At 51.9% G+C, this 24,990-nt stretch overlaps 2 protein-coding genes across 2 annotated transcripts; one reads left to right on the forward strand and one right to left on the reverse strand.

The window, feature by feature from the left end:
* Positions 1 to 15: 15 nt before the first annotated feature.
* On the forward strand, positions 16 to 4,168 carry AAMP (angio associated migratory cell protein). Its single transcript, XM_036387011.2, has 11 exons — positions 16 to 144; positions 436 to 588; positions 990 to 1,109; positions 1,242 to 1,381; positions 1,466 to 1,610; positions 1,761 to 1,844; positions 2,105 to 2,220; positions 2,559 to 2,662; positions 3,137 to 3,227; positions 3,496 to 3,650; positions 3,903 to 4,168. Exons 1-11 carry the CDS (start codon positions 57 to 59, stop codon positions 3,976 to 3,978), a joined length of 1,272 nt encoding a protein of 423 aa, XP_036242904.1. The 5' UTR covers positions 16 to 56; the 3' UTR covers positions 3,979 to 4,168.
* Positions 4,169 to 4,544: 376 nt separating this feature from the next.
* On the reverse strand, positions 4,545 to 24,036 carry ARPC2 (actin related protein 2/3 complex subunit 2). Its single transcript, XM_036387012.2, has 10 exons — positions 23,885 to 24,036; positions 14,497 to 14,531; positions 13,427 to 13,539; positions 11,366 to 11,411; positions 10,572 to 10,758; positions 10,067 to 10,160; positions 7,688 to 7,814; positions 6,227 to 6,327; positions 5,778 to 5,878; positions 4,545 to 4,984 (listed from the first exon to the last, which is right to left on the reverse strand). Exons 1-10 carry the CDS (start codon positions 23,956 to 23,958, stop codon positions 4,960 to 4,962), a joined length of 903 nt encoding a protein of 300 aa, XP_036242905.1. The 5' UTR covers positions 23,959 to 24,036; the 3' UTR covers positions 4,545 to 4,959.
* Positions 24,037 to 24,990: the final 954 nt, after the last annotated feature.

Here is a 24,990-nt window from a genome sequence, read left to right on the forward strand (position 1 = left end):
GGGCGGGGCGCGTGGCGGAAGCGGCGGCAGCGGCGGCGGCTGCGGGGTGGGTCGGCATGGAGCCCGGGGAGGGCCCGGGGGCGCTGGACCTGCACGGCGACGAGGAGATCATCGAGGTGGTGGAGCTGGGCCCGCCCGGGCCGGGTGAGACGGGGCGCCCTGCGCCACGCACCGGGCAGGGCCTGCGGGGGTCCGGCCTCCCGCCGGGGCACCGGGAGCGCTGCGGCCCCACCCCAGTGCCAGGCCCGGCCGGGGCATCCCCTCGGCCCGCGGCCTCTCCCCGTGTCGCGTCCCGTTCCTCTGCGGTTTCCTTGCCCTGGGGCTCGTGGCCCCGGCGGCATCGCGCATCCCCCGCTGCCTCGTCCCGCAGCCACCCCCGCTGTCCCGCCGAGCCGGGCAGGCCGCGAGCCCCGCCCTGACCTTCGCCCTCTGCAGATGACCTGGCCGAGGAGATGGAGGACGTGGACTTTGAGGACGAGGGAGCAGAAGAGCCCGATGGCGAGGCTTGGGAGTCGGAGGATGACGAGGGGGTGGAGGACGGCATGGAGGCACAGGACGACAGCGAGGTCACGTTCTCCCTCCACTCGGGTGAGTGCTGGGCACGGGCAGAAGCAGCTGGGACCCCCCCTCGGGACCTGGTCTCGTCTTGGCTTTCCCCAGAGTCCAGGGGTGCAGAGTGCCTTGCTCGGCTGCTGTCTCCCAGCCTTCTTGGGACTCAGAGTTGCCCTGGGCTTGTTTCTGCCTTGTGCTCTGGCAGAAGAGCCCTTTGGGCCTCCCATTCCATTAGCAGCTGGCCCTAAGCTCAGCAGAAAGCTTGTGCTGCTCTTCTCCCATGTGAAGAATTGGTTCCCACTGGGCTGGGTTGAGAGTTCAGCTTGCTGACGTCCCACCCAGACCCAGTGCTGCATGGGGTTTGGATCCCCTGGGAACGTCAGGTGAGGTGGGATCAGCACCATAGCCATGCAGCGTCTCTTTGCTCTCTTGTGAAGATTCTGTCTTCTGTGTGAGCCTTGACCCCAAGACCAACACGCTGGCAGTGACAGGCGGAGAGGATGACAAGGCCTTTGTGTGGCGCGTGAGTGATGGGGAGCTCCTGTTTGAGTGCTCAGGTGAGGTACAGTGAGCAGCTGTGTCCCCTCTCAGCAGTGTCTATCTGCACACATTTCCCTCCAGCTGATGCTGTGCTCCTGATCATCTTCCATAGCTTGGCCTGAGCAGTCTCTGTCCCCTGATGTTCACAGGACACAAGGACTCGGTCACCTGTGCTGGCTTCAGTCACGACTCTGTGTTCGTGGCCACAGGTGACATGTCTGGGCTTATCAAAGTGTGGCGGGTGGATGCCAAGGAGGAAGTGTGGTCCTTTGAAGTGGGGGATTTGGAGGTGAGTGGTGCTGTGAGGGGTTGCCCAGCCAGCAAGTGGGGTGGCAGCACTTTGGTGACACTGCCTGTGCCTCTCTCTGCCCAGTGGATGGAGTGGCACCCTCAAGCCCACATACTTCTGGCTGGTACAGCTGATGGCAACACCTGGATGTGGAAGATCCCCAGTGGGGACTGCAAGACCTTTCAGGGTCCAGCATGCCCAGCCACATGTGGCAGGATCCTGCCTGATGGTGAGGCATGGGGCCTCTCTGGAGTGTGAAATGTCACCAGCTCTGTGTGGAACATCTGCCCTCCTGCTTCTCCCAGGCTGTGCTGAATGGGAGGCAGGGGATTGGGGTGGGGGGGGGGGGCTGTCTCTATCTGCTGTCTCTGTCTCCCAGGGAAGCGAGCAGTGGTTGGGTATGAGGATGGGACCATGCGCATCTGGGACCTCAAGCAGGGAACTTCCCTGCATGTCCTGAAAGGTAAGGAAGAAGGAAGAGGTTTATTACCTGGGCTACTCTCTAGTGGGCAAACAGCCCCTTCTAGTGGGCTCTGACCTCTGCCTGGGTGGGGAGGAGGCATCCTGTGAGGGCAGGAGGGTTTCTCTGGCACAAGGGTGGCTGTTGCTTGTGGGAGTGCTGGCAGAGCCAGGCAGGGTGGAGGCTGCAGGATGGTGTTTCAAGGCTCACTGGGTCTCTGTGGGGAGGGCACATAACGCTCATACCTGCTGCTCACCCCCCAGGCCAGGATGGCCATCAGGACCCCTTGACGTGTGTGGCCAGCAACCAGGATGGCAGTTTGATCATGACGGGCTCTGTGGACTGTCATGCCAAGCTGATCAACTCTGCCACGGGCAAGGTGCGTCTGTGGGGGCTGGGCAGAGCCAGGAGTGCTAGGGACCCCTGAAATCCCCTGTCCTGGGCCGGGGGCAGAGCCAGGAGCGCTGGGATCCCCTCACATGCGGGGCCGGTGTGCGGCCATCGGCAGGCGGCGCCCTCGCGCTGCGGGTGGAGCGCGGGCTGGGTGGTCCCGCCCGGCTCCTGGAACTTCGTTCCCTCTTGTTTGCTCCCAGGAGCTGAGGATTTGAGGCCGCGCCTTGTTCTAATGAGGGCGCAGACTCGGTATCGAGTACGAACGGGACCTTTGTGAATCTGGGTCTCCTTCCCTCGGGGTATAGTCACTCTCCCTCTACCCAGGTGGTGTGCGTGTTCAAGATGGAGAGTGTGACCCCCAAGGCACCCATCAGTGAGGGCGAGGAGGTGGAGTCCAACTCAGTGGAGTCGCTGGGCTTCTGTAATGTGTGAGTATTGGGACAGCCCCTCTTCAGTGCTACATCTTACAGGGCTTGTCATACAGATCCATTTGCATCCCTTGCGCTCAGTCTGCTGCATTCCTCTTGCCTCCATCCTCCCCAGCTGTGTGTGGAGATGCCAGATCCCGTTGGTATGAGGCCAAGGGACACCAGCTGCTCAGTCCTGCCTGCAACTGTTGGGATTCTGGGCTAGCCTGATGGACCACTGCTTGGCTGGGATACTCTGCAGACAGCTGTTTTCCTGCCAGGACATTGTCATCTTCACAAAGCACGGGCTGATTGCTGACTTGCTGTACTGTTGGGTTTCCCAAGTGGGGTGTTTGATGGCTCCAGCCATCAGGTTGTCCCTCATCTTAATACATTGTAGCTTTCAGCATAGGGTTTGCCTTTTACCTGAAGCCTTTTTGTGTTTGCATCCCTGCTTCCCCATGTCCCATGTAATTCCTCTTCCCCTGTCTGTAGGATGCCACTGGCTGCGGTGGGCTATCTTGACGGCACACTGGCTATTTACGACCTCTCCACACAGAGCCTGAGGCATAAGTGCCAACATGAGGTACTGCCCTCCCCCCCCACCCAGGCCCAAGAGGTGGGTTTGGGCCTTTTGGAGATCTCCCTTGGAGCTCAAGGGCCAGTTCCCAATTTGTACTTCTCCCTAAGCCTTGGGCTTCCCCAGAGGGCAGCCGCAGTCTCTGCAAAGCGGATGTGCTTGGCCCTGGGGTCTGGCTTTCCTGGGGGGATGGCAGACACCATGAGGGGGTGGGGGTACATGGGGGGAGCCAAGCCTTGCGGGAGGTCCCCACTGTGGTGTCCCCCTGCCGCAGTCAGGGATTGTGCAGCTGCTGTGGGAGGAGAGCTCGGCCGTGGTGTACACCTGCAGCCTGGACGGGGCTGTGCGGCTCTGGGACGCCCGCTCGGGGAAGATGATCAGCGAGTACCGAGGGCACTCTGCTGAAATCCTCGACTTCGCCGTCAACAAGTGAGCAGGCACCCCTAGACCCCTTCCCTGCTGGTGGGGGGAGCAGGGATAGCAGGGGCCTCCAGCCTAGGAGCTCACAGCACAAGCTGCCTCTTCTCTGAGTGCCCCTGTGGTCTGGGCCCAAGGTGGGGGACAAACCTAGGTCCATGCTGACACTTCAGGGGGGAGTGCAGCACTTCAGAGCTGGGCTAGGGGTGATGGTCAGGGATACTGGAAGCCCCCACCCCACCTCTGAGCCCTGTCTCCCTGCAGGGATGCCTCCATTGTGGTGACCACCTCTGGTGACCACCAAGCCAAAGTGTTCTGCGTCCAGCGGCCCGATCGCTAGAGCTGTGTCAAGGGACGGCGTCCCGGCGCTGCCCTGCGCCTTGTGTACAGAGGGACATGGTTTCACCACCCTTCTCCAAGTGCGTGCTTTGTAATTTTTCCAGCCTGCCCTGCTTTGCCCTCACCATCCAGGGGCCAAGCCAGGGGTTTTGTATGAAGATGTCTTTAATTATATAAATTATTTCACTTAACTGGATGCCAGCTACTCTGCTTCTTGGGGGGAAGAGGATCTGGGGAGCTATGCTCCCTCCTCAGGGATCTCCCTGGCATCCAACCACGGCCTGAGGATCAGTGGCAGAGACTCCCATCCTAGCTCTCCCTGCTAGGGGGAATGAAGGGGTCAGGATAGGAGGGTGCAGGTTGCTAGCTGAAGGAAGGAGAATCCTGCTCTGTACAGTCCAGGAGTTCCCTAACAGAACACGCTATTCCCAGATCTGGATACTGCACCCCAAAGCTCACCAGAAGGCATATGCTCCACATTACAGGAACTATCTCCCTTGGGGCTGTGACTAAACACCCCTTCCAGGGCAAAGTCACGTGCATTACCAAGCCAAAGCCTCACAGTCCTTTAAGATAGAAAGATCTTCTTTATTAATGAACCCCAACAGTATTTCTTCAGATACAGGAGTTTTGAACTCAAATACTCAGAAGAAAACAAGTTAATATTGCATTATTCTCATAAGAAATACTGCAACTTATTTCCGGTAACATATTGCAAAGCGAAACAGCTTGAAAAGAAAAAAAAAATTAAAAAAGAAAAGAAATTAAGTCAATCAAACTGGAATTAAAGTTTTGTTTCTTGGAACGATCGAGTCCTCGCAAGCACAGCTCGTTTCTGCAGATTACTCCCCCAAGTGTCGTACAAACAGACCCCGATTGCTTGAATTCCTTATGAGCCCACAGAGGTGCAACATTAAAAGCTACGATTATGGGGTAGCAAGTGCCCCAACCTTCGTCCTCCGGCAGCCTCGGTGACTTGGCATTAACGGGTTGTGAATGTCTTCCCCCTGGAAGGATGGAGAGAGGGGTCAGCACAGCCCCAGCAACCTGTGGGGCTTGTGCTGGGGCACAGCTCTCGAAGCCAGGCAGGCACTGCTGGGTTGGAGGTCACAGGGTCTGTGGCTGCAGAACCAAGTCACAGGGCTGTGGGAAGGAGGGGCTAACTTTTGCAGAGGGGACAACCCTCCTGCCCCAAAGCAGCATGCAAAGGGGACATGACAGGACAAGCAGAGAAAAAAGGACACCAAGGGGCTCTGGGATAAGCAGAAGGTAAGGGACCTGAGTGAAACATGTTCACACAACTGCTCTCCTCCATGCACTTCCTTGTGGGCTGCTGTTCACAAGAAGGAGTTAGCCAGCATGGTGGCCTGGCCCCAGCCATCAGCTGGCCAAGGGCAGCCAGTGACTGAGGAGCTGCAAAACACTGGGCAGCAACACCTGGTCCAGTGCCCACAAACCCCAAGGAAGGACCTGGCTCGTCTCGCTTCTGTGAGCCGGAGCTGCCCCCAGACATGGACAAGGCAGCTCTAATATAACAGAGAAAAAGCCCCCAGGAACGCCACCAAGGGTTTGGTGGGGGGAAATGGAGATACCAGGGCTTGCAAGGCCATGTATGAGCCTTTTGTGAAGGACCTGCCAGCACAGGGTTTTGTCTCAGACCCAGCTCCTCACAGGACATCTGAGGCAGTAAGCTGTGGGTCACCCCCTGCCTGCCCAGGACTGCAGCATGCCAAACTGAGCAAGACTGAGCTCATGACTGGCAGAGAAGCCCAGGCAGCCATGCCCTGCTTTGCTACTCACGTGATTGTTTTCATTTCTTTCTTCTCTGCGTCTGGACGGGCACGGTTGAGCACCTTGAGGAAATCTGACGTTTTCGCCCTCATACGCGTGTGAATATAGGCCTGTGTTTCATTAGGACAAAATGGGGACATGTCAGGAGCCTTTCTTCATAGCTGAGATTTCAGGACACATCAAAGCCAGGTCACTCTGAACAATTACCCTCGTTTCTGTTCTCAGAAAGGAAACAAACCAGATCCAAAAGAGAAAAATCCTACTTCACTGCTAGAATGGAAAGTCTTGTGTCCAAGAGCAGGGAGAAGGCAACGATGCATCACTTGCCACCCCTGCATGACTGGGGAGAGCAGTGGCAGACTCTAATGAGCTCTCAAGGGGCACCTTGTCCCTGCTTCTTCCCTTCAGCAGCCAGGTTAGATGAGCTGAAGCCACCCTGTGTTCCCCAGCCCTCATACCTTCGAGCACTTGATGTGATAGTGCAGGTAGTCCCGGAATGTGTGGATCAGGTTTATGGTGTTGTCTCTGGCTGCAGCATTGGTGTGACGGGGAAACAGCACTGAAAGAAGAGGCCAACACAGACCATTAGTACCTCCTGAGGCTGCCAAGGCCTTCAGGATCAGTGCTGGAGGCTTCAGGGTGTGCTGCACTGAATCCCTGCCTTGCTCTCTATAAAGAACCCTTTACTCTTGACATGTACCAAGATTAAGCAGCACTTGTGATTTTAAATACAAGGCTTAAGAGCACTTTTCCACATTTCCCACAGCAGCCCGTGCACTCTGCAGGACACAGGCAAGGCCAGGTGTCCAGAAACAATGGCACTGTAGGAAACCACATGATCAGTGCTTGGGAGATAGAATTGGAGGAGCAAGCTGGGAGGCAGACCAGGGCACCCAGCCCAGGCTGCTCAACCAATTTCAAGGTCCATTCTGCCCTGGGGTCCTGAAATTGGTTGTGGATCTTTGCCTGGCAGCTTGCCAGCCCTGTAACATAAGACAGACTTGGGTACAAGCAGGTAGCTTGCTCTTTCCATAAGCTGGTGCTCTGTTAGGTGTCCCAGATCTGAGGGCTGAAAGAACATTTTGTTTGGGTGATGATCTCACCTGAGACTGTCAGATCAGATAACTGGGAAATTTAGTCTCAACAAGAACAAAAGTATGTACCATCCTGGACCTCTTCTTTCCATAGCTGACAGCTGCCCAGGCCTCAAGGCACCATTTCCAGCACAGGAGGAGGGCAATGCTATCTTCACCTTTCCCTGCAGTGTCTGTGCTCCATCTCTGAGCTCCAAACTACAGGAATGCTGGCCTGAGACACCCTAATAACACACCCAAACATCTTGAAGGGACCTATCCCTTTCAACAGGGCAGGGTTTAGACTCCTCAACACTGCTACCCAGGGGGAAGTCATGGCTCTGCTGGCCAGCACCTCTGGCAGGGGAAAGTGGCTCATCAGTGTTTGGCCCAGAGCAAAGAGGCAGAGCTGGAGAAGCAGAATGCACTGCTCTGCTGCTGCTCTCTGACTGCCTCTGCTGATCAAGCACTGCACAGCTCCCTGCAGCTGGACTACCTACAAGTACAGTTGCATGAAAACTTTCACAAGAAACCTCTAGTTTCCAAAATATCACAGCAAAGCCACTCTTCCCTTTGCTTCCAAATACTGAACTTAATTTGTAGGCACACACTAAACTCACTGTCCACTTCCACATCTTCTTGCCCACAGCAGAGCTGTGGTGACCTGATACAGAAAAGGGACACTCCAAAGGGGGCACACAGGACAGAATGCAACCCCAGAGTCCTTGCAGCCCTGAACTGCCCACTTCAACACTCTGGGAAGGTGAATTCCTTTCTGCTTTTCATGCAGCAACAGGAACCTCTCTCCTCCCCAGGCATCCCCAAGCCTCAGAGCTGCCTGCTTACCGAAAGTGATGTAGCCAATATTATCACCAACAGCTGCGTCCGTGTCTTTCAGCTCCAAGGGTGGCTCCCTGTGGCTGAAGAGCACCTGTGGGGCTGTGTGACTGGCCCGGCGACCCTCCTTGAACTCCTGAACAAGACAAAGTGAAGGTGATTCCCACTGTGACCCTTCAGCAACATGCTGGGAAAGCAAATGGGGTTCCTCACTCCCAAAGGGCAATGAGCAGAAGGTGGCCCAGTTTTCCTTGAATTGATTAAGTTCATCAGGCCAAACACCCTGAAAGTAACTCTTTTTCCCAGCAAAACCGGCCCAAAATGCATGGCTGTCCTGGGTTTATACATGACCATAGCACAGTCCCTCAGCTGGACTGCCTTTCAGTGTGTCACACCCCTGCCATGGGTGTTTTGTGAAAGGGACACCTCAGTCTGAGCAAGCACACGAGACAGCACAGCTCCTGCTGGAACTTCAATGCTTCCAGTGAAAGTGCACAGTACCCATCACTCCCGAGGAACAGAAATTCTCAGGATGGCCTGCAAGGTCTCCATCACACCTAGTTCTGCCATTTGAGAAACCATCTCCCACAGGAGTCTGCCTAGGCATCAAGATGCATCTGGGGGCTTGAAGTTTGTATGTGAAGTCTGCTCCTCTTAATGCTTCCCTACACCTTGAAACAATACCTTCAGGCAGGGAGATCCCTTCTCCCACCTCACAGGAAATGTACTAGCTCTGCATTTCAGGAACTGTAAGGACCATCTCTATGTGGGCTGGGAATGTCCAGAGACCATTCTTCTGCCCCAAGGCAGGGCAGTCTTCCCTCTGCCTCACTGACCTCCACCCCAACCTACACATTATCAGCTACCCTTGGCCTCTCCTCTGACCAGTTTCCCTGGGAAAGGCAGGGCATCCACATCCCTTTTAGAGTAGATTGCTGGGGTTTCCTTAATGAAATGCTTAGCTTGCACTTCTGCCTGCTTATGCCAGAGGGTGAAATGGTTCAAATGGCTTCACTGGTTTGTTAATGGTCACATTTTCTCCATGAGAGCCCAGATGAGCAGACACCATGCCCAGCTGCGTTATGCAAGAGCAATAGCTGGAGGGAAAGAGCCAGTGTGACTCAGAGTGGAAATTCCTGTGGCTGGGCAGAGGCAGGGTTTGCTGTTCTAAAAACCAAGAATTCGGGACATGGAGACTCCGGGACAGCTGCTGCCTTGAAGCACTGCCATCTTCCCAGGAACCTCACTAACCCCATTTTGTTCACATCATGCCTCCCTTCCCATTTCAAAAACTGAATTCCAGACTGAGGGATATGCTTGGTGCGGGAAAACCTCAAAGCCAGAGCAGACGTATTGTCTGGAGCAAATGAACACAGCAAACAGAGCTGTGAAGACTGCCATTGCAACAGACCCCCTTCTAATGACACCCAACACAGGTACACTGGTCTCCAGCAAACTGGGCCAGTAACTTGCTGTCCATGAGCCTGTCAGCATGGCCTGGTGCCCTTGAATGGGTGGGTTAAAGGTCCCTGGAACACCCTGTAGGCCCTGCTCCATGGCCATGCCCAAACAGGAGGCTGGCTCCCCAGGAGCTTAAGCAGATGAGTGAGGTGGGCCAGTGGCACAGATGAACACAGGTACGAGCATGCATTGAGCCTCCCCAGCTGCACAGATGTCTGAGTTTCCCCAGGCTGCATATAGTTGTTCACAGACATGCAAAGTGCTTACTACAAGTCTCTGAATGCTTCTCAGCTAAACAGCAATTGGAAAAGGTAGCTGAGTCCAGACTCAGCTGAGTCCAGTCCATAACCTGGCAATGGTTGGTTCAAGCCCACAAATTCAGTATATTCATAGCTCTAAAAAGTTGAGATTTGAGAGCTGTCACACTGAGCTGCTGAGTGTTCCTGAAGGATTTGAGCATTACCAGGATGAAACTTCAAGGTGAAGACCATTCTCTGCTCATCCTCAGGCATGGCATGACATTATCTCACCCCTCCTCTCCCTTTACAGCCTCCTCAACATGCTCAGGTCCTCAGCTGGCTGGAGATCCCTACACCATAGCTATCCACACTACTGGGCCTCAATGTGGGGACTGAAGTATTCACTGGTGTTTCTCATGTGGTGTTTCTCATCTGTAACACATAATATGCTTGATTGGCCAAATGAGCAAGACTATTGATGATACAGATGCCAATGCAAGAGCCAGGAAAATACACTGTCTGTGCCTATTTGCATGTTCTTCCATCCCAGTCCAGCATGGAGCAAAGCATTTTCATGTGTTAAACTGCCTTTGTGCTCACTTCAGCAGCTTATTTGGCAATGCTGCTTCAAGCAAGCAGGCATCTGAAGTGAGGACCAGACCCTTTCCCTGTAACTCAGTTTCCATACCTGCATAAACACCTTTCCAATCACCACATCATCGTCGTCCTTAAATACCGTGCTGAACACAACCGTGACACGGTCCTTCTTTGCCTCAACGTACCTGTAGGTGGCAGAGAGAGAACCCACCTGTGAACCAGAGCTAAGACATTCCAACTGGACAAGGTCAAGTAGATACAACAGCCATTCACAGGCCTGGCTGCTGTAAATTTCTCCTCCTCTGAGACAGTATTTACAGGGAGCACAACATTTCTGTTGGGAGTGGCCAGTTCCTCTCCTGCATGCAGCCACAAGTGATGCCACTAACAGAGACTCTTGTGTAACATCCCAGCAGCCCGAGGCATAAGCATTACCCTAATGGGATACTTGTGGCAGCCTAGAACAGGCCCTTATTACCTTGGCCAAAGCATGGAGCAGGAGGATTTCCTGACTTTCCACCAAAACCTACAGCTGTGCACAGGAGCAGACTACTGACCACTGTCCAACCCCCGTGCTGTTTAGTTTGAACACTTACATTGTCTCATCATCCCTGTAGTGGATGACTGCTCTTTTTTCTCCTTCTTTGCCCTCTTCCTGGAATTTGAAATACTTCTCAAAGACTGAAGCAAAGCAGTTGCGCTTCAACATGCCGGCTTGGTGCACAATGGCATCCTTGTCTGCAGGAAGGTTCTCCAGGTCATAGAGCAAAGAGACATTGTAACCTGGGAAAGGACAGCCACTAGCTTTAATAATCTACATAGGGCCTCAATGAAAGCAGAGACATTTTTTTTAAGAGACACCTACAGTCCCACTTTGCCTTAAATCCTCCCAAAAGCCCCAGGGGTGAGTTATTCCCACTCCAAGCACTTGCCAAAAGCCATGCCTGAACTCGGCATGTGGCCATGGCAACGTTCCCGGGGCTCCTTCCCAAGCTCCCAGACACACGTGCTGGCTGAACTGCTCCCAAGTTTTTGCAGTGAGTAGGAAGAGATGTTGTCACAGGTAACCATGGTTTTTCTGTGTCTTACAAAGCATCTTTGAGAAGAACAAAGACCTCAACCGTGAGGAACAGAGGCTTCCTGGAGGAGGACTGCATAAAGAATTACAGCTTGTGCTGCAAGCTACTTCATCCCTGATGTGTCTGAGCCACCTTTTAAATTGGCAATTTCAAACTGCAATGCATTGTACAGAGAGCCTCAGATATCAAGCTCTATAAGTGCGGCCTTCACATGAGCATTTCTCAGGTGACTTAAGTAAGTTTGGAATTCACACACACACACACACACACACACACACACACACACAGAGTGAATGTTATTGCAGAGTTACCTGATTCAGGATTTACCAAGTAGCTTCCATAGACTTTCTTCAATACCTAGAAAAGAAATTAAACATTGAACGCACAAGCTATCAAGACTTGTTTCCTCCTGCACAGCCTAGGCTATATTTGATCTTCTTTTCAAAGTATCAAATTACAGCACCTGCCTCCCCTAGTCTAAGAGAACTTAGACAAATATTAAGTCATCAGCTTCTAGTACTATTGGCTGTTCCTGGTCTAGGGAGGGCTCCCTGAACTCCACTGACAGGGGACATACTGCAGGAGAGGACTCAAAACCGGAACTCTTTCAAGTTCTTGCTAGTCGGATTTATGTGGGGAAGAAGACTTATAGCTCATACCTTCAAAGGAGAACAATCAGCAGAGCCTGACACAACAGACCTGAGGGCTACCACTTTTCCTTCCATACAAAGGCAGATGCAAAGTGTGCCTGGTCTCTCTCCTCACAGGATGGCAAGTTAGTTCAGAGCACACCATGGCCTGGTGATCACACACTGACTGTCTCAGCCTAGTGCACAAACAGATGGGGATCGAGAGGAGACTGCTACGCAGGCTTGGATGCGTCCCAGAAGCAGAACCGCCTACAGCACAGCAAAAACCTTTCTTCAAGCGTAATTACTGCTGAATTTTACATCAATGCCATTTTCCAACTGAGCCATAGCTCTGTGTCAATGAGGGGGCTGGGAACAGGCCGTATTTCACAGAGAAGAACACAGTGTTAGGGCAGAACTGGCCCTCCTGGGATGACACCCACGACCACGTGGAAAGGATACACAGACTCTCTGCATGCCAGAACCTCCTTGCAGAGAGCCTGCCTGCAGCGGTGCAGGAAGATGCCCTGTCTTAGCAGGAAGCCCACTCTGCATTCCTCACAGTGGGGTTCCACCAAAGACAGAGCAGAAACAAGCAACGTTGTCTGCAGGGAAGTGCAGAAAGCAACATTATGACAACTGGAGACTGAAAAATCTAATTTCTATTTAGTACTTCCAAGCCAGTTCTGTGCAGATCCCATTTTCCTCTAAAAGTTTATAAAAGTTGCCTTTCACCACTACAATGGCTGCTGGTGCACAGTGCTGTCAGCCACTTGCCCACCAGAGGAATTTTCTTGGGATCACACACTGCACTGATCCTCACTATACATGCTGGGAAGGCTCCACCATTTGGGCTGCTTGACACTCCTCATGCCAGCAGTGGTACCTTCAGTAGCAGGCAGTGCTGCACCTAGAAAGCTCTGCTTTCAGGAACCAGGAAAGCAGGACATTCAATCATATCTCTTCTGACTTAGGTGGGTCTTATAGCAATTCGCAGGAATTCACTTTGGGTTCAAATCACCCATTTCTTACTAGACTCACAACAAACTGATGGAGAAGTTTCATTGTTTTCTCCCAAGGACAGACACCCAGAGGCAAAAGCCTGATGAAAAGCCCTGGGTGAACCCCATTCGCTACCATGTGGAGATTTGAAAACTGACTCAGGAACTGAGTCACACTTCCTGCCTTGCCATCCAACCACAGCTCAGAGAGGCTCCTTTTTTCTACCATAAATGGCCCTCCGCAGCCACAGGGCCCAGTCAACAGGAACTGAGCCTGGGACTTCACACAGCAGCAGTGAAAAGGGAACCAGTCTGAAAACCAAGGTCTGCACACACAACAGGAGCCCAACACTTGCTCTCAAGTGTGGTTAGGAGTCAGAAGAGAAGCACCACAGCTCTGTCTTGGCACCTTCCTTCACTTGTGGGCTCAACACATCAGTCAGGGAAACTATTTCTACATGGTCAGGCTTCACTTTGAACTTGCAAAAGTAGTGGTGCATTCTGCCTTTCAGGCTGCAGGGTCATACAGGATGACTACTTTTGCACCAGAGAGTGTGAACACATTTGCCCTTGTCTTTCAGCAAAGTGGGACTCCTGGTTGGCACAGGGTTGATCCTTTGACCAGTGTGAGATGGGAACACAGATGCTTCTCTAAGAGTCAGATGTTAGATCCATCAACATCACAAAGGCATTGCCATCAACACAGTATTTGTAGGCAGGAGGCCTGCAGATGCTTACTCACCTCATCAGCACCGTGTTCCTGGAGTTCCTTGTAGAATTTCAGAGAAATACTGACCATCACTTTTGTCTTGTCTCCATTGGGGTTTGAAATATGGTAAAGGACTCCATCAAAGTCTAAGAAGCAAGCAAGAGAAATGTGAGGGAACAGGAACCAGTTCCTATTTCTGAGGAAGGCTTTCCCTACAAGTTCTAGTAACTGCATAAAGCGACACTGCTCCTCTTGCTCCAGCCTTCACACGGACAGCAAGAGGGAAACTCGCAATTAAGGGAAATGGAAATGTCATGTAGGGAGACCTGGTATCATTCACAGGGCTGAAACCATTTTGACACCTGTCCATCACAGAAAGCTTTAGTCTAGTGTCATTTAGCATCCCTGGCAAGTCCACTTGTGCTCAATGCACAAGGATACAAACATGCAGAGACGGAGCCTTCTGGAGGGCCAGCACAGAAAGTGACTGACATGCCCACCAGGCCAGAGCTACAGCCTGGAGGAGAAAACCTCTCTGCCAGCAAAGGCAGCGCAGCTGCCGCCTGCTGTGAGAGCTTCCACTTCACTGCAGAATGGGCAGGGAGGGCAGGAGGAAGGGAAAGGCAACCCTCCAGCTACCTAGCAAGCTCCACTTCCCCACGGAGCTTTGCAGCTTACCCAGATTCCTGATAACAGTAGCAAAAAATCAGTTGCTGAATGAGTACTTGAACTTTCTTGGCATTTCTCTTCCTGAAGAGCAAACTTGAGGTGATGAATCCATTTTGCCTGTCACCCTAAGTCAGCTCCCTAACACCCCAAACCAGATGGTGCTAAAGACCTCATAACAAGTAGTACCAAGGGCAGGACTAGAGAACAGATGAGGTAAAAGAGAAGAGCTGTGTAGCAGGCACACACCAAAGCACTACCACCAGTGAACTCAATGCTCTAGGGAAGTCCCAGGGAAGGCAGACAGACAGACAAATAGTGGGGCAGCCAATTCTGGGGATACTGCAGGGTCTCCACATTGCCCCTGCCCAGTGGTGTGGGCAGACCGTTCAAGCCAGCCCTTAGTTCAGAAAAGTCAAGAGAGCTGTGGAGCTTACCTGCAAATGTTACTTCTACTGCCTCTGGTTTATTTCTAAAAAGCAAAGAAAACAAAGGAGGTAAATGAGAACTCTAACAGCAGTCTCCAAGCTGTAAAGGAAAGAGGATTAATTTCCAACACCTTATTTTTCACAGGCAGCCCTTCCTCAAAACCCTTTTATCTCCTGCTGTCCGACTAATAGTAACCTCTGAGAAGAGACCTTAGACTTCTTCCCCTTCCTATAAGCACCAGTTTTACCCCAGATGACATAAAATAGACTTTTGAAGCTGGCACAGATTTCTAATATTTCTAGTTTATTAATAAATTTTGACATCACAGATTTCCAGTTAGAAATGCCTAAGAAAGCTACCCCTTCTAAGAAGTTTGTTTTCACAAGCACACGCTCTGTACAGAATGGCCATGACACAAGTGTTTTGGGACAGAGGATCTTTTGTAAGGTTCTGCAATACCAGTTCTGGAAGGACCTGAGTAATCCTTCCTGACACAGTGCCCCCTTTGCCATCAATACCAGTTCTGCAGATGCATTGATATAACTTGCTTGCAGAGAAGTCTTCCAAGTTGGGAAAGTATTAGTGTCAGGAGCAGGTCAAAGAAGGAAACTTTCCACACGTTCATTTCATCTTGCTCCCCTTCCAAAACACCCCAACATTTTGCCAATAGCCTCTGCAGAAAAACTGTAGCTCTGGATGTGCTCTAACACTGTCCTGAGTGGTCTCTGGGACCCCCATCAGCAACAAAACCCTTTGCAAGCCAAAGGCACATCACATCTCACACTGTGACTATGAAGATTAAACTGCTTCTTAACAAACCCTATTTTGACATTTGTTCACGATTTGTGAAAGAGTAGGACTCCATGAAAGATGTAACTGCTTTGGAAGGTCATTTCATTGGGATTGGCACTACATAACTGCTTTCACAGCTCCAAGGGGACTGGTATTAATAGGTCATTCTCCAACAGGGAATTGATGCAAAGGTATCTCCACTGCTGAGAGCAGGCATGGAAAATGAGAACAGGATAAAAATGCCAGTCTGCTACCGCTGTTTCACACTGTATCTCCATTTATGTTTCAAAAGTAGATAATATTCGAATACAGGCTAATAATGCTGCTGCTAACAGAAATCTAGTCTCTAACAGTTAATTCCCACCTGTCTGAACCAACATACTGAAATAACTCCCCAGAGTAAAGTCAGTGGTCTCAGCTATGCTGCTGCTGCTGCCCAGAGACCAGCTTCAACTGTTTTGCCAAAACTTGCTCTTCCACACATTTATGTGCTGCTGGGTACTGGTTACACTGTGGTACATAGCCCTATGGAAGGTGGGGGGAAGTGATGACTCAATATCTATTTTCCCTGACAATACTGTGTAACAATTTAAATGATTTTATCTCAGCAGCAAGCATAGTTTTTTTCCATCAGCTTTTCTGCAGCGAGCCTCATTCCTGGAAGGCAGAAATGACCACAATGTGATAAAACTCAAGCTGGGCAATACAGGGAGACTAGGACACTGCACTGCACTGATTCCAGACACTCACCAGGTCAACAACATTTTACTCCAGCAGAAAGGGAGGAATTAACTCCCAGATGGAGAACCTAGGTGAAAATGAGGAGGTGTTCCTGCTTCTTAAAAGTGATCAGCTGTGAAAGGCATCAGCCCTTTTTTTGTCTGAAGGCTGGGGAGCCTTTGTCTTTTGTGCCACCTTGCTGAGGATAAAAACTACACACTTGAAAGAAGCAGAGCAAGGGCACCCAAAGCAGGTCCTTTCGTTTGAAAGCTGTGCCAGCTACCTGTGACCTTTCTTGCTTTCATTTCTCCTCCCCAGCTGAGGCTGAGACAGGCTCAGCAGGCATCCCTGGCTGCTTATTTAGCTTGGGCTCTTGGAAAGGGGAGCAATTCCACAAGCATGTCCAAGCCACTTCTGCTCACTGAGGATGGCTCAGAGCAGAGATGAAAGAAAATCCCAGAGATCCCACTCGGTCAGTTGATGCAGACGTATTCCTCTTTTAGAGCACCACACTCAGACGTGGGAATCAGCTTGGATGGCAGTATAAATTCTTATAAAAAAAGAAACCTATGTAGGAAGCTTTAAAGATAGCACAGCCAGGCACATGAGAGCTAGGAATATTAAACAGGATGCATCCTTAAACCTCTGTTCCATCTTCTCAGAATTACACCTTTCAAACCCCATTCCCCACATACATAGAGCTGACACCTCCCAGAGCCCCCGCTCCCAGCAGAGCCTTCCAAACACAGCACCTCCCTCTGAGAAATGCAAGGAAGTGGCTGACAGTCCGTGCACTGGAGTGGTTTTGCTGAGGAAGGATGATTCCCCATCTGGTTGTCCTGTACCCAGGGATGACAGGAAGATCACTCATCACATCATTGAAGAAGCCGAGCAAGACCATGTACAGGAGCCAGTTGATGGCTCTGCACAGAGCCTTTGTTCTGCACACAAAAGCTCACTGCTAACACAGCTGGGTTTGAGCCTGCTATTGTGCAAACGTCATTTCTTAGAGAAGTTATTTTAATGCTGATTTCCCAAGTGGCTCAGTTCCGGTACTCGGGGATGGTGAGGAGGGGGTGTATTTAAGGGAAAAGAAGGTAACTGGGCAGAACTTTGGGTACTGAATATTCAACCACTTCCCAGCACAGCCTCAGTGAAGCAAGAGCTCACGTGAGCTGCATACAGAGCTCCTTGCAGCCACGCTGGCCCTGTCACCTACAGCACAGTGGTTTTCTGCCTCACCGGGCACACACTTAAGTAACCCAGGCCTGGCCTGGCCCAGGGGAGGACAAGGAAGAGCACTGAAAGTGGGGCTGGGAGCAAAGTGAGCCCCCTTAGCCTTTCACAGTTCATGAGCTTTATAATCACAGTGTTTAAAGTGCTTCTATTTATTTCTCTGGCTCACCTCATCAAAACTACCCTGGCTACTCAAAATTTTTCTCCAACAGAAAAACCACTCCTTTTGCTACCTGGATTGTTGTTTCCACCTCAAGAAGTCCTCAGGCAGAAGAGAGAGGAGCTCTCACCTCCAGGGTTCCATAGTTTCTGGATTAGCAACAACACACATGTTCACTTCCCCCTGACCTTCCAGCAACCCCATCTTCTACCACCGGAAATAACTCTATGGAGGCACAATGTGTCCTCTCCGTGTTCTGTCCTTCTTGTTCTTGTGCCAGCCACGGTTCAGTGCAGAGGATTCACAGAAGGCCTGGGATGGGGCCTGCACCACTGAGGGTGGGTACCAGCTACTGCCAGATTACTGGCATGATCCCAACAAGCTCTGTCGGTCTAGTGTGCTCTGGTGTCCCTTGCCTCCATGAGGAGGCTCTCCACACCCTAGCTATATTCAGAGGATTTCAGACAGGACACCTCATCCACTCCTGGGGCAGAGAGCTGCTGTGACCCCTGCAAGCTCCTCACCTCCAATGCTACTTGAACCACAGCATCCCTCAGTGACCTTCCCTGCTTGCTACCCTCTGCCCTGAATGGACAATAAAACCAGCTCATACCAGGAATAATTGAGATGGCTTCTCTCTGCACTGAATACAGACCAGACCTTTCTGCAAACCCCTGCCTGAACTCCGATGCTAAAATGGCAGCTGTTCCCAGCAGCAGTCTGTTTTGTGATAACAGTTATCAGGTCTGAAGTCAAACCCACACCAAATCCCATCTGCCCTCTGCTTGTAACAATAAAAGACCCTGACAGGTTTTACGTCTTCTTGCCTGTGCTCCTTCTATTAATCTCCAAATGGCTCCTACGCCCTGTCTATCTAATACAGGGCCAGCTCCAAATCAGATTTTTCACCCCGGCAGAACATCCGTGAAGAGCCACAGGTGCCCATGGAGAGAACCAGCGAGCACTTAAGAGCAATAGCAAATCTTTTTTCTGACAGCACTTCCTCACTTGATTCAGAGAACTTCCCTGTTTCATTCTCAGGCCACAAAGGCTCTTAGCTGTATGATATGACAAATTTAAGAACTGGGCTGACAACCATACTGAAGCATCTTCCACACACAATGAAGGCCTCTACCAAATAATGGAGAAAGGCAATTATTTCAAAAGCTGCAGGCATGCAGATACTCTAACCTCTTGTCCCATAGGAGAGGGAGAAAAAAAGGGTATTTCAAATCTTAAAGCTCTGAGCAGAGCTTTCAGATCACCAGAGTCAACATACAATTTAGATAAAGTGAGCCAGATTCAGTGACAGACTGCAGGCTCTTGATACAGAAAGGTCACCTCAATAAAAAAATTTATGAGCAATGACTAAAATTCTCTGAACAGTTCCTCCACTTCTGGGCCCCACTCAGCTAACAAAAGCCTCTCTGCGTAAGCTGCAGGAGCATATGCAACCAAGGAGCTCCTGTAGCTCTGGCAGCACACCCACCATGAACACGAGCAGGAATGCTCTGTCAGTGGGTGGCGCTGAGCTGTGTACAGCACCCTACACATGCCAATTCTCCCCTCCTGGTTAAGTGACCCCTCCATGCCCAAGCTTTTCCCTTGCTGTGTGCACAATAGCCTGGAGGAGCGGGCTGGTTAGGAAAGCAGTGGGATTCACAGTGGACAAAGCACAGATGGTCCTGCAGCATGCTGGCACTGGCAGATCCCCTTCCAGCCAGATCTTTGTCCTCAGCTGTCTTCCGTCCTCAGCTGTAGGCAGCTAGCCTGTGGTTCCCCACCAGAGATCCAGAGTTGTGCCAAGTCTCTAGGTAAGAACCTCATTTTGCACACACTTTTACTGTGTTTCTTTAGTACAGTGATGGACACCTACTCTTCTCTGCTGTCAAGCATTGGTGGCTGCAGTGAGAACCACTCTCTGAAGATAAAACAGAGTAGGCTCCTCTTAGGAACCCAAGATAAAAACTGAGGCTGGAGTGATGACAGAACCACCTATGAAAGCCTAACACTTTTCAGATCTGGCTTTTCTTCCCTCCTGCTCCCTGTGCTGTTGCACAAGAGCGGAGCACTATCTACTTCCAGACAGAGGTGGCTCACAATCCACTGTTAATGCTAAGTCACGTTCCCTGATGTCCGAGCACTCTGCAGTCAGGCAGACTGAGTTTCAGCAGGTGAGGCTGTGCCTGGACGGATGTGCAGCTCCAGGCTGGGCTTGTGAGGACACTAAGCCAGCAGCTGCCACTGCTGCTGAAGGAGGGAGATCTGATCCCTGCTCCATGGTGAGCAGCCATGACACAATGAGATGAGGAAACTCATCTAAGCTAAACTCATCTAAGCTAAAAATAGCCAGTTTTGCCTGTTTAATGTTAACCTAGGTCACTTCCCCAATCCCATTTCCCTTGAAGCCACAAAAATGGCTGTGTCAGCAAGAACAAGGGGGTGGCAGAGGAACAATCTGGTTTTGGTGTGGGTCTCTGAGCATCCCTGAAGCACTGGAGCCACATATAACCACAACCACTCCTGAAGAGAGTTCCTCAGTAGTGCCCTGCAGGATTTAAAGCTCTTCTACCCTCCCAGCACATCAACAGCCTCCAGACACTCCTGTCTCCCCATGATGAACTCACTTCAAGTAACACCATGAACACAAAGTTCTCACTGCCTGGTTTCAGTCAGGGTTCAGCCTCTGTGTCTGAAAGGCTCAGCTCTGCAGCACACAATCATCAAGTGACTGCAGGTGGGAAATACCATAAATCAGGTGGGTGCAGCTTCAGCCCAGCTCCTACCGGCTCACGGGAATCATCACTCTGCATCAGGGAAGTCCAAGCTTCAGTTGATTTCCTATGCAGCTAATTCTCAGGGAGCCCTGCAGAGCTGCACCTACTAATGGCTGTAAAGAAACCAACAATTTAAATCTGCGATTCTCTTCCCTCTGCCTCCAACCTAGGAAAAGGCATGCTGTACCCCAGCTATGCAAATTTGTGTTCTTTGGCACAGTGGGTAAATAATAAGTAACAGTTTGAGACAGATGATTAATTGACTAAAGATTTTGGGTAAGCTATGTATGACTGGAAAACCAAACCCTAAGACCAAAGCCCTGTGCCACACTTTCCCTGGGGTTAGTTAAATTAGTGCAGGACAAAACTGGATGGCAAATTTGCTAGTGTCAAACAGAGTGAGTATTCATCAGACACAGGACACAATCATCAAAATGTTTTATGCTTAAAGTGTTTGTGGGTTTTTTTTAATGTCTGTGCAGTTAGCAAAGGAAAGCAATGATGAGAAACAGGATTTTCCAACTGGTAGAGGTCCTCTCCTCACACGACACTTCTATAAGAAATGGGAAAACTCATCTGTGACACGAGCTTCCAGGCAACATCTCATGTACAAATGAATTGGTCAAAAGCTTATGGAAACTTCCTCTTGACATGAAAAAAGGTCATGAGCCAACCTCATTTCAATAAACTTATTTCCAGATACTGACCAGATATTCCACATTGCAGCAGCAAATTCCTAAGTCAAGTTATTTCAACAGATTCCGGTAGCTTTAGGTTTTTATTTTAAAATGTGGTTGGTTTAAGAGAATAGATTTAAACACAGAAATTACTAGACCTAAGTAAGGAAAAAAAAAATCAGATGCATTGAAGTCCATCATCTGTTACCATCTTGATCTAAATCCTGTTTCAATAGTGGCTGTCCAAGGAGGTGAGATTTCCATAGGGGCTGCCCACAAAACCAAATTAAATTTGAAATTACCCTATTTACAGGTGGATGCTGCCGAGCCCCAAGGACCTCATCCAGGGAGTACTCTTAGAGGTGGGTTAGGCCCTGTCTCAAGTGCTGATCTCTGTCTGCAGTCCTGCCAAGGTACCTTTCACACTGGGAACTCCAGGGACAGCTGATGGACCTCCACGCAGAGCAGATTTTGACATATATGACAATAATGGCAGTTAATGAATTCCATCTTTTACAAGTGACCTAGTTCTATATGACAAGGTGAAATGTGGAGTGTCTCCCACCTGACAGCCCAGGAAAGCTCTGCAGGAACCTGCCAAACTATGGCTGCGCTGCAGTAGAGGGGAGCAACACAGCCCATGTCACAGGACAAGTCTCTGGCACTGGATTTGGAAATGAGCCCTGCCCTGCCCCACTTGCAGGCTGGTGCTGAAGCCACCAGGCACACCTGGCTCTGAGACAACCACTATTGACAAATCCCTGCATCACATCTGCTGCACTTCGGGGCTAGAGCAAATAATGTAAACCCAACTCTGCCCCAGTGCCCAGACTCACTCCTCCCAGTCACCAAATTCTTCAAGGCTTGACCTTGCCCTGACTATCCTGTGTTCGGCCCCAAGATACACCTTGGAAAACCATCACCAAAACAGCAAAATACGGGAAATCCCTTCCTGCCTCCAGGCTGAGCACCACAGGAATAACCCAAGAGCTGTGGGCATAGGAAAAAGAAATAACTTGAATAAATGTTTTGAAACATCCATTCCTTACAAGACCTGAAAGCAGGAGAAACCTCCCTGCACTTGCCTGCATGGGGGACCCCAGAACAAGCACAGAAGAAAATTCAGAAGTAAATGTCTTCCTCACGTTCAGCAACACACTCAAGGCACAAAACTTATCTAGAAACGCCATCTAAAGAACAGCACATGCCACAGATGACTAAAAGGCAGAAGCAGAGCACCATCAGCCACCCGACAAATTGATCCAGGAACAATCAGTATGTCAGGCACACGTGCCAACACACAAGTGAGGTGGCTTTGCCATGCAGCAAAATGGAAATCTCAGGGGCCTGCAGGCTGCTGCAGGGCAAGCAAGCACAGCTCTGCTCACAGAGTCAGAGTTTTGGGGTGCATGTAAAGCTGCAAACTGCCCCTCCACATCAGCTCAACACAGAGACACATGCTTGTTCTTCCCTCTCCATCAGGAAGAGTGCCTTGGCACAGGCAAGCTGTTCTGACACTCACTGTGAAGCTCTGTACATGCCATATTTTCTAATGGAAGTGGCTGCAATACAGTGGTCACCTGGGAGCTCTCTCTGCCCAGTGCTGCGCCTGTACTCTGGGGAAACTTGTTGCATTTAATGATCAGGGCTCAAGACAAATCAAAATCTGGGAGAAGCTCAGCTGTCCTCCAAGACAGAGCAGCCTGCATAATTATTTTATGGAAAAAAAACCCCTCCAAAACAAAACAGGGATCTGAGCAACAAGTCAACTGAGAGTGGGGGCAAAGCAGAGTAAGTGACCTCCGACAATGTTCTGCATGCAAAAGGCTGAGAGCTTCAAAAATCGCTGGAGGAAAAAATGGTAACACAGAAAAAAGCACCTGCCTGGGGGGTCCTTTCCTGGAGCAGCCTGAGCCCTGCCTTGTGAGGCGCCAGGGCAGGCTCCACCCCAGAGATAACACCACTGCTCTGCCTCTCAAGGCTTTGTGTCTGTACAAAGGTGTCTCAGTCAGCAGACAGTGCATCGAACCCACAGGCCACTCAGTTGCAGATAAGGACATTGATACTTTAAGGGGCTTCCTTCCAAGCTAAGCTGGGTCCTCTCAAGCATCTTTTTGCCCTGGTGCAATACTCAGTAAAAAACCCCACTGGCTCCCCAGGGACTGAACTGTCCCAGTCAGAGATGTGGGTGTGAACTAGACCCCCAGCCTGTTCCCCGAGGCCAGGACACCCACCAGGCTGGCACCAGCGGCCGTGGCTGACCCGCGTGCCTGTATCCCTTCTACTTGAAAGAGCAAAGAGGGAACACGCTGGAATTTGCTCCTCAGCCCAAAGCTAAAGGCAGAGGCCATGACTCCATACTCAAGCTTCCTGTTCCCCGCCTCCCCCTACACATTCTGTACCAGCGCTGGCACCAGGCTGATGAAGCCCACTTTACCCAAAGCAAACACCCTGCAAATCCACCTTCCTCCCTTCCCAACTTCCTCCTTGTCCAGGCCCTGTCCTCCAGTCCACCCCAGCACGGCAATCTGCGGTATACCCCTCCCAGATTCGTCCTGCTCCCCCGGGGCTCTCCATTGCTCCGGCACTAACGACCCCATCCAGCCCAACTGTCCCCTCCGACACTGCCCTGTCCCGCTCTGCTCCCTCATTCCCCAGGCTTTCCCTGTGCCCAAGCTCTGCCCATCCCCGCCGCCCGCAGCTCAGGTCCCGCACCCGGACCACCCCCTCCCAGCCCGGCATCCTGCAGGCCCACACCCGTGCCCGCTCTGCCCTCCTCGTTCCCGGGCCGCCCTCCGGTAGCACAGCACCCGCTGGCTCGGCGCCGCTCCCCGGCCCCACATCCTGCCTTGTCACCGTGCCCCGGCCCCCACCTTCCGCCCCTCTCAGCCCCATCCTGCCCCGGCACCACCCGCCAGGCTCTGCTCCGTGCCCGGGCGCCTGGCACGGCCCGGGCCCCGCCAGCCACCGCCCCCTCGCCCCTCCCTCGGTCCGCGGACCCGTCCCCGCCCTGCCCTGGCCCCCCTGTCCCTACCCGGCGGCCGCGCCCTCGAACTTGAGCGTGAGGGTCTCCTCGATGATGCGGTTGTTGACCTCGAGCAGGATCATGTCGGTGCCGGGAGCGGCTCTGAGGGAGCCGAGCCCGCTGCGCGCACCGGGGACCCGCCCGAGCCTGCGCCGCCGCTTCCGCTCTCGCGCCCGCGCGTCACTTCCGGCTCGGCGTCGGCGCCACCGCCCCGCCTTCGCCACGCCCACATGAAATGACGTCACAAGGAGCCCCGCCCCGCGGCGGGCGGGAAAGGGGGAGGGGGGGGGTCCCCAAATGTGGTAGGACACGGCGGTGTCCCCTAAATGCGGTGGGACACGGGGGTGTGCCCCGAATGCGGTGGGACACGGGGGTGTCCCCTAAATGCGGTGGGACACAGGGGTGTGCCCCGAATGCGGTGGGACACGGGGGTGTCCCCTAAATACGGTGGGACACAAGTGCAGGGGTGCACTGGGGGATCCTCGTGGTATGGGCATCACGGCCAGCCGGGGTGAGGCAGGGATATGTGGGGTGCCTGCGGTTTGGAAGTCCCCAAGAGTGTGAGGTTCCCCCCCACGTTAATTGAATGCTCACCGTGTTGGGCGTCCCCGAAACAGTGGGGTGCCCTTAGGATTATAGGGGTGCCCTAGGAAGCAGCAGGTGTGCCCCAGTGTATGGGGGTCTGTGTAAGAATTGGTGCCCCCGCAATATGGGGGTGCTTACAGGGAAAAATGGTGTCTTGCAAAATGGATAATTTCACAGCTACAGTGACTCAAAAATGTGAGGTGACACAGGGAATGGGGGTATCCTAGGGGGGCTGTAATGGTGCCCTGGAGCTGGGGTTTGCCCAAAACTGGGCAGGTGTTCCCACAGAGAATAGGAGTGTCCTTGAGTCTGTGGGGATACCCAAGGCATATGATGGTGGCACTTACCAGGTGCCCCAAAACGTGGGTTACCCTATGACTGACAAGCATGGAAAGCTGTGAGGATGGGGGTGCTCACAGGGTTTGTGAGAGCCCCAGATTAATGGGGGTGCATGGGGAATGCCCTTGTGTGCAGTTCTCCCCTAAAAGCAATGGGGGCACTCAGAGCCACAGCACTCCCTAAGTCTGTGG

Source organism: Molothrus ater, chromosome 7, assembly GCF_012460135.2.
Source record: "Molothrus ater isolate BHLD 08-10-18 breed brown headed cowbird chromosome 7, BPBGC_Mater_1.1, whole genome shotgun sequence".
Classification (NCBI taxonomy): domain Eukaryota; kingdom Metazoa; phylum Chordata; class Aves; order Passeriformes; family Icteridae; genus Molothrus; species Molothrus ater.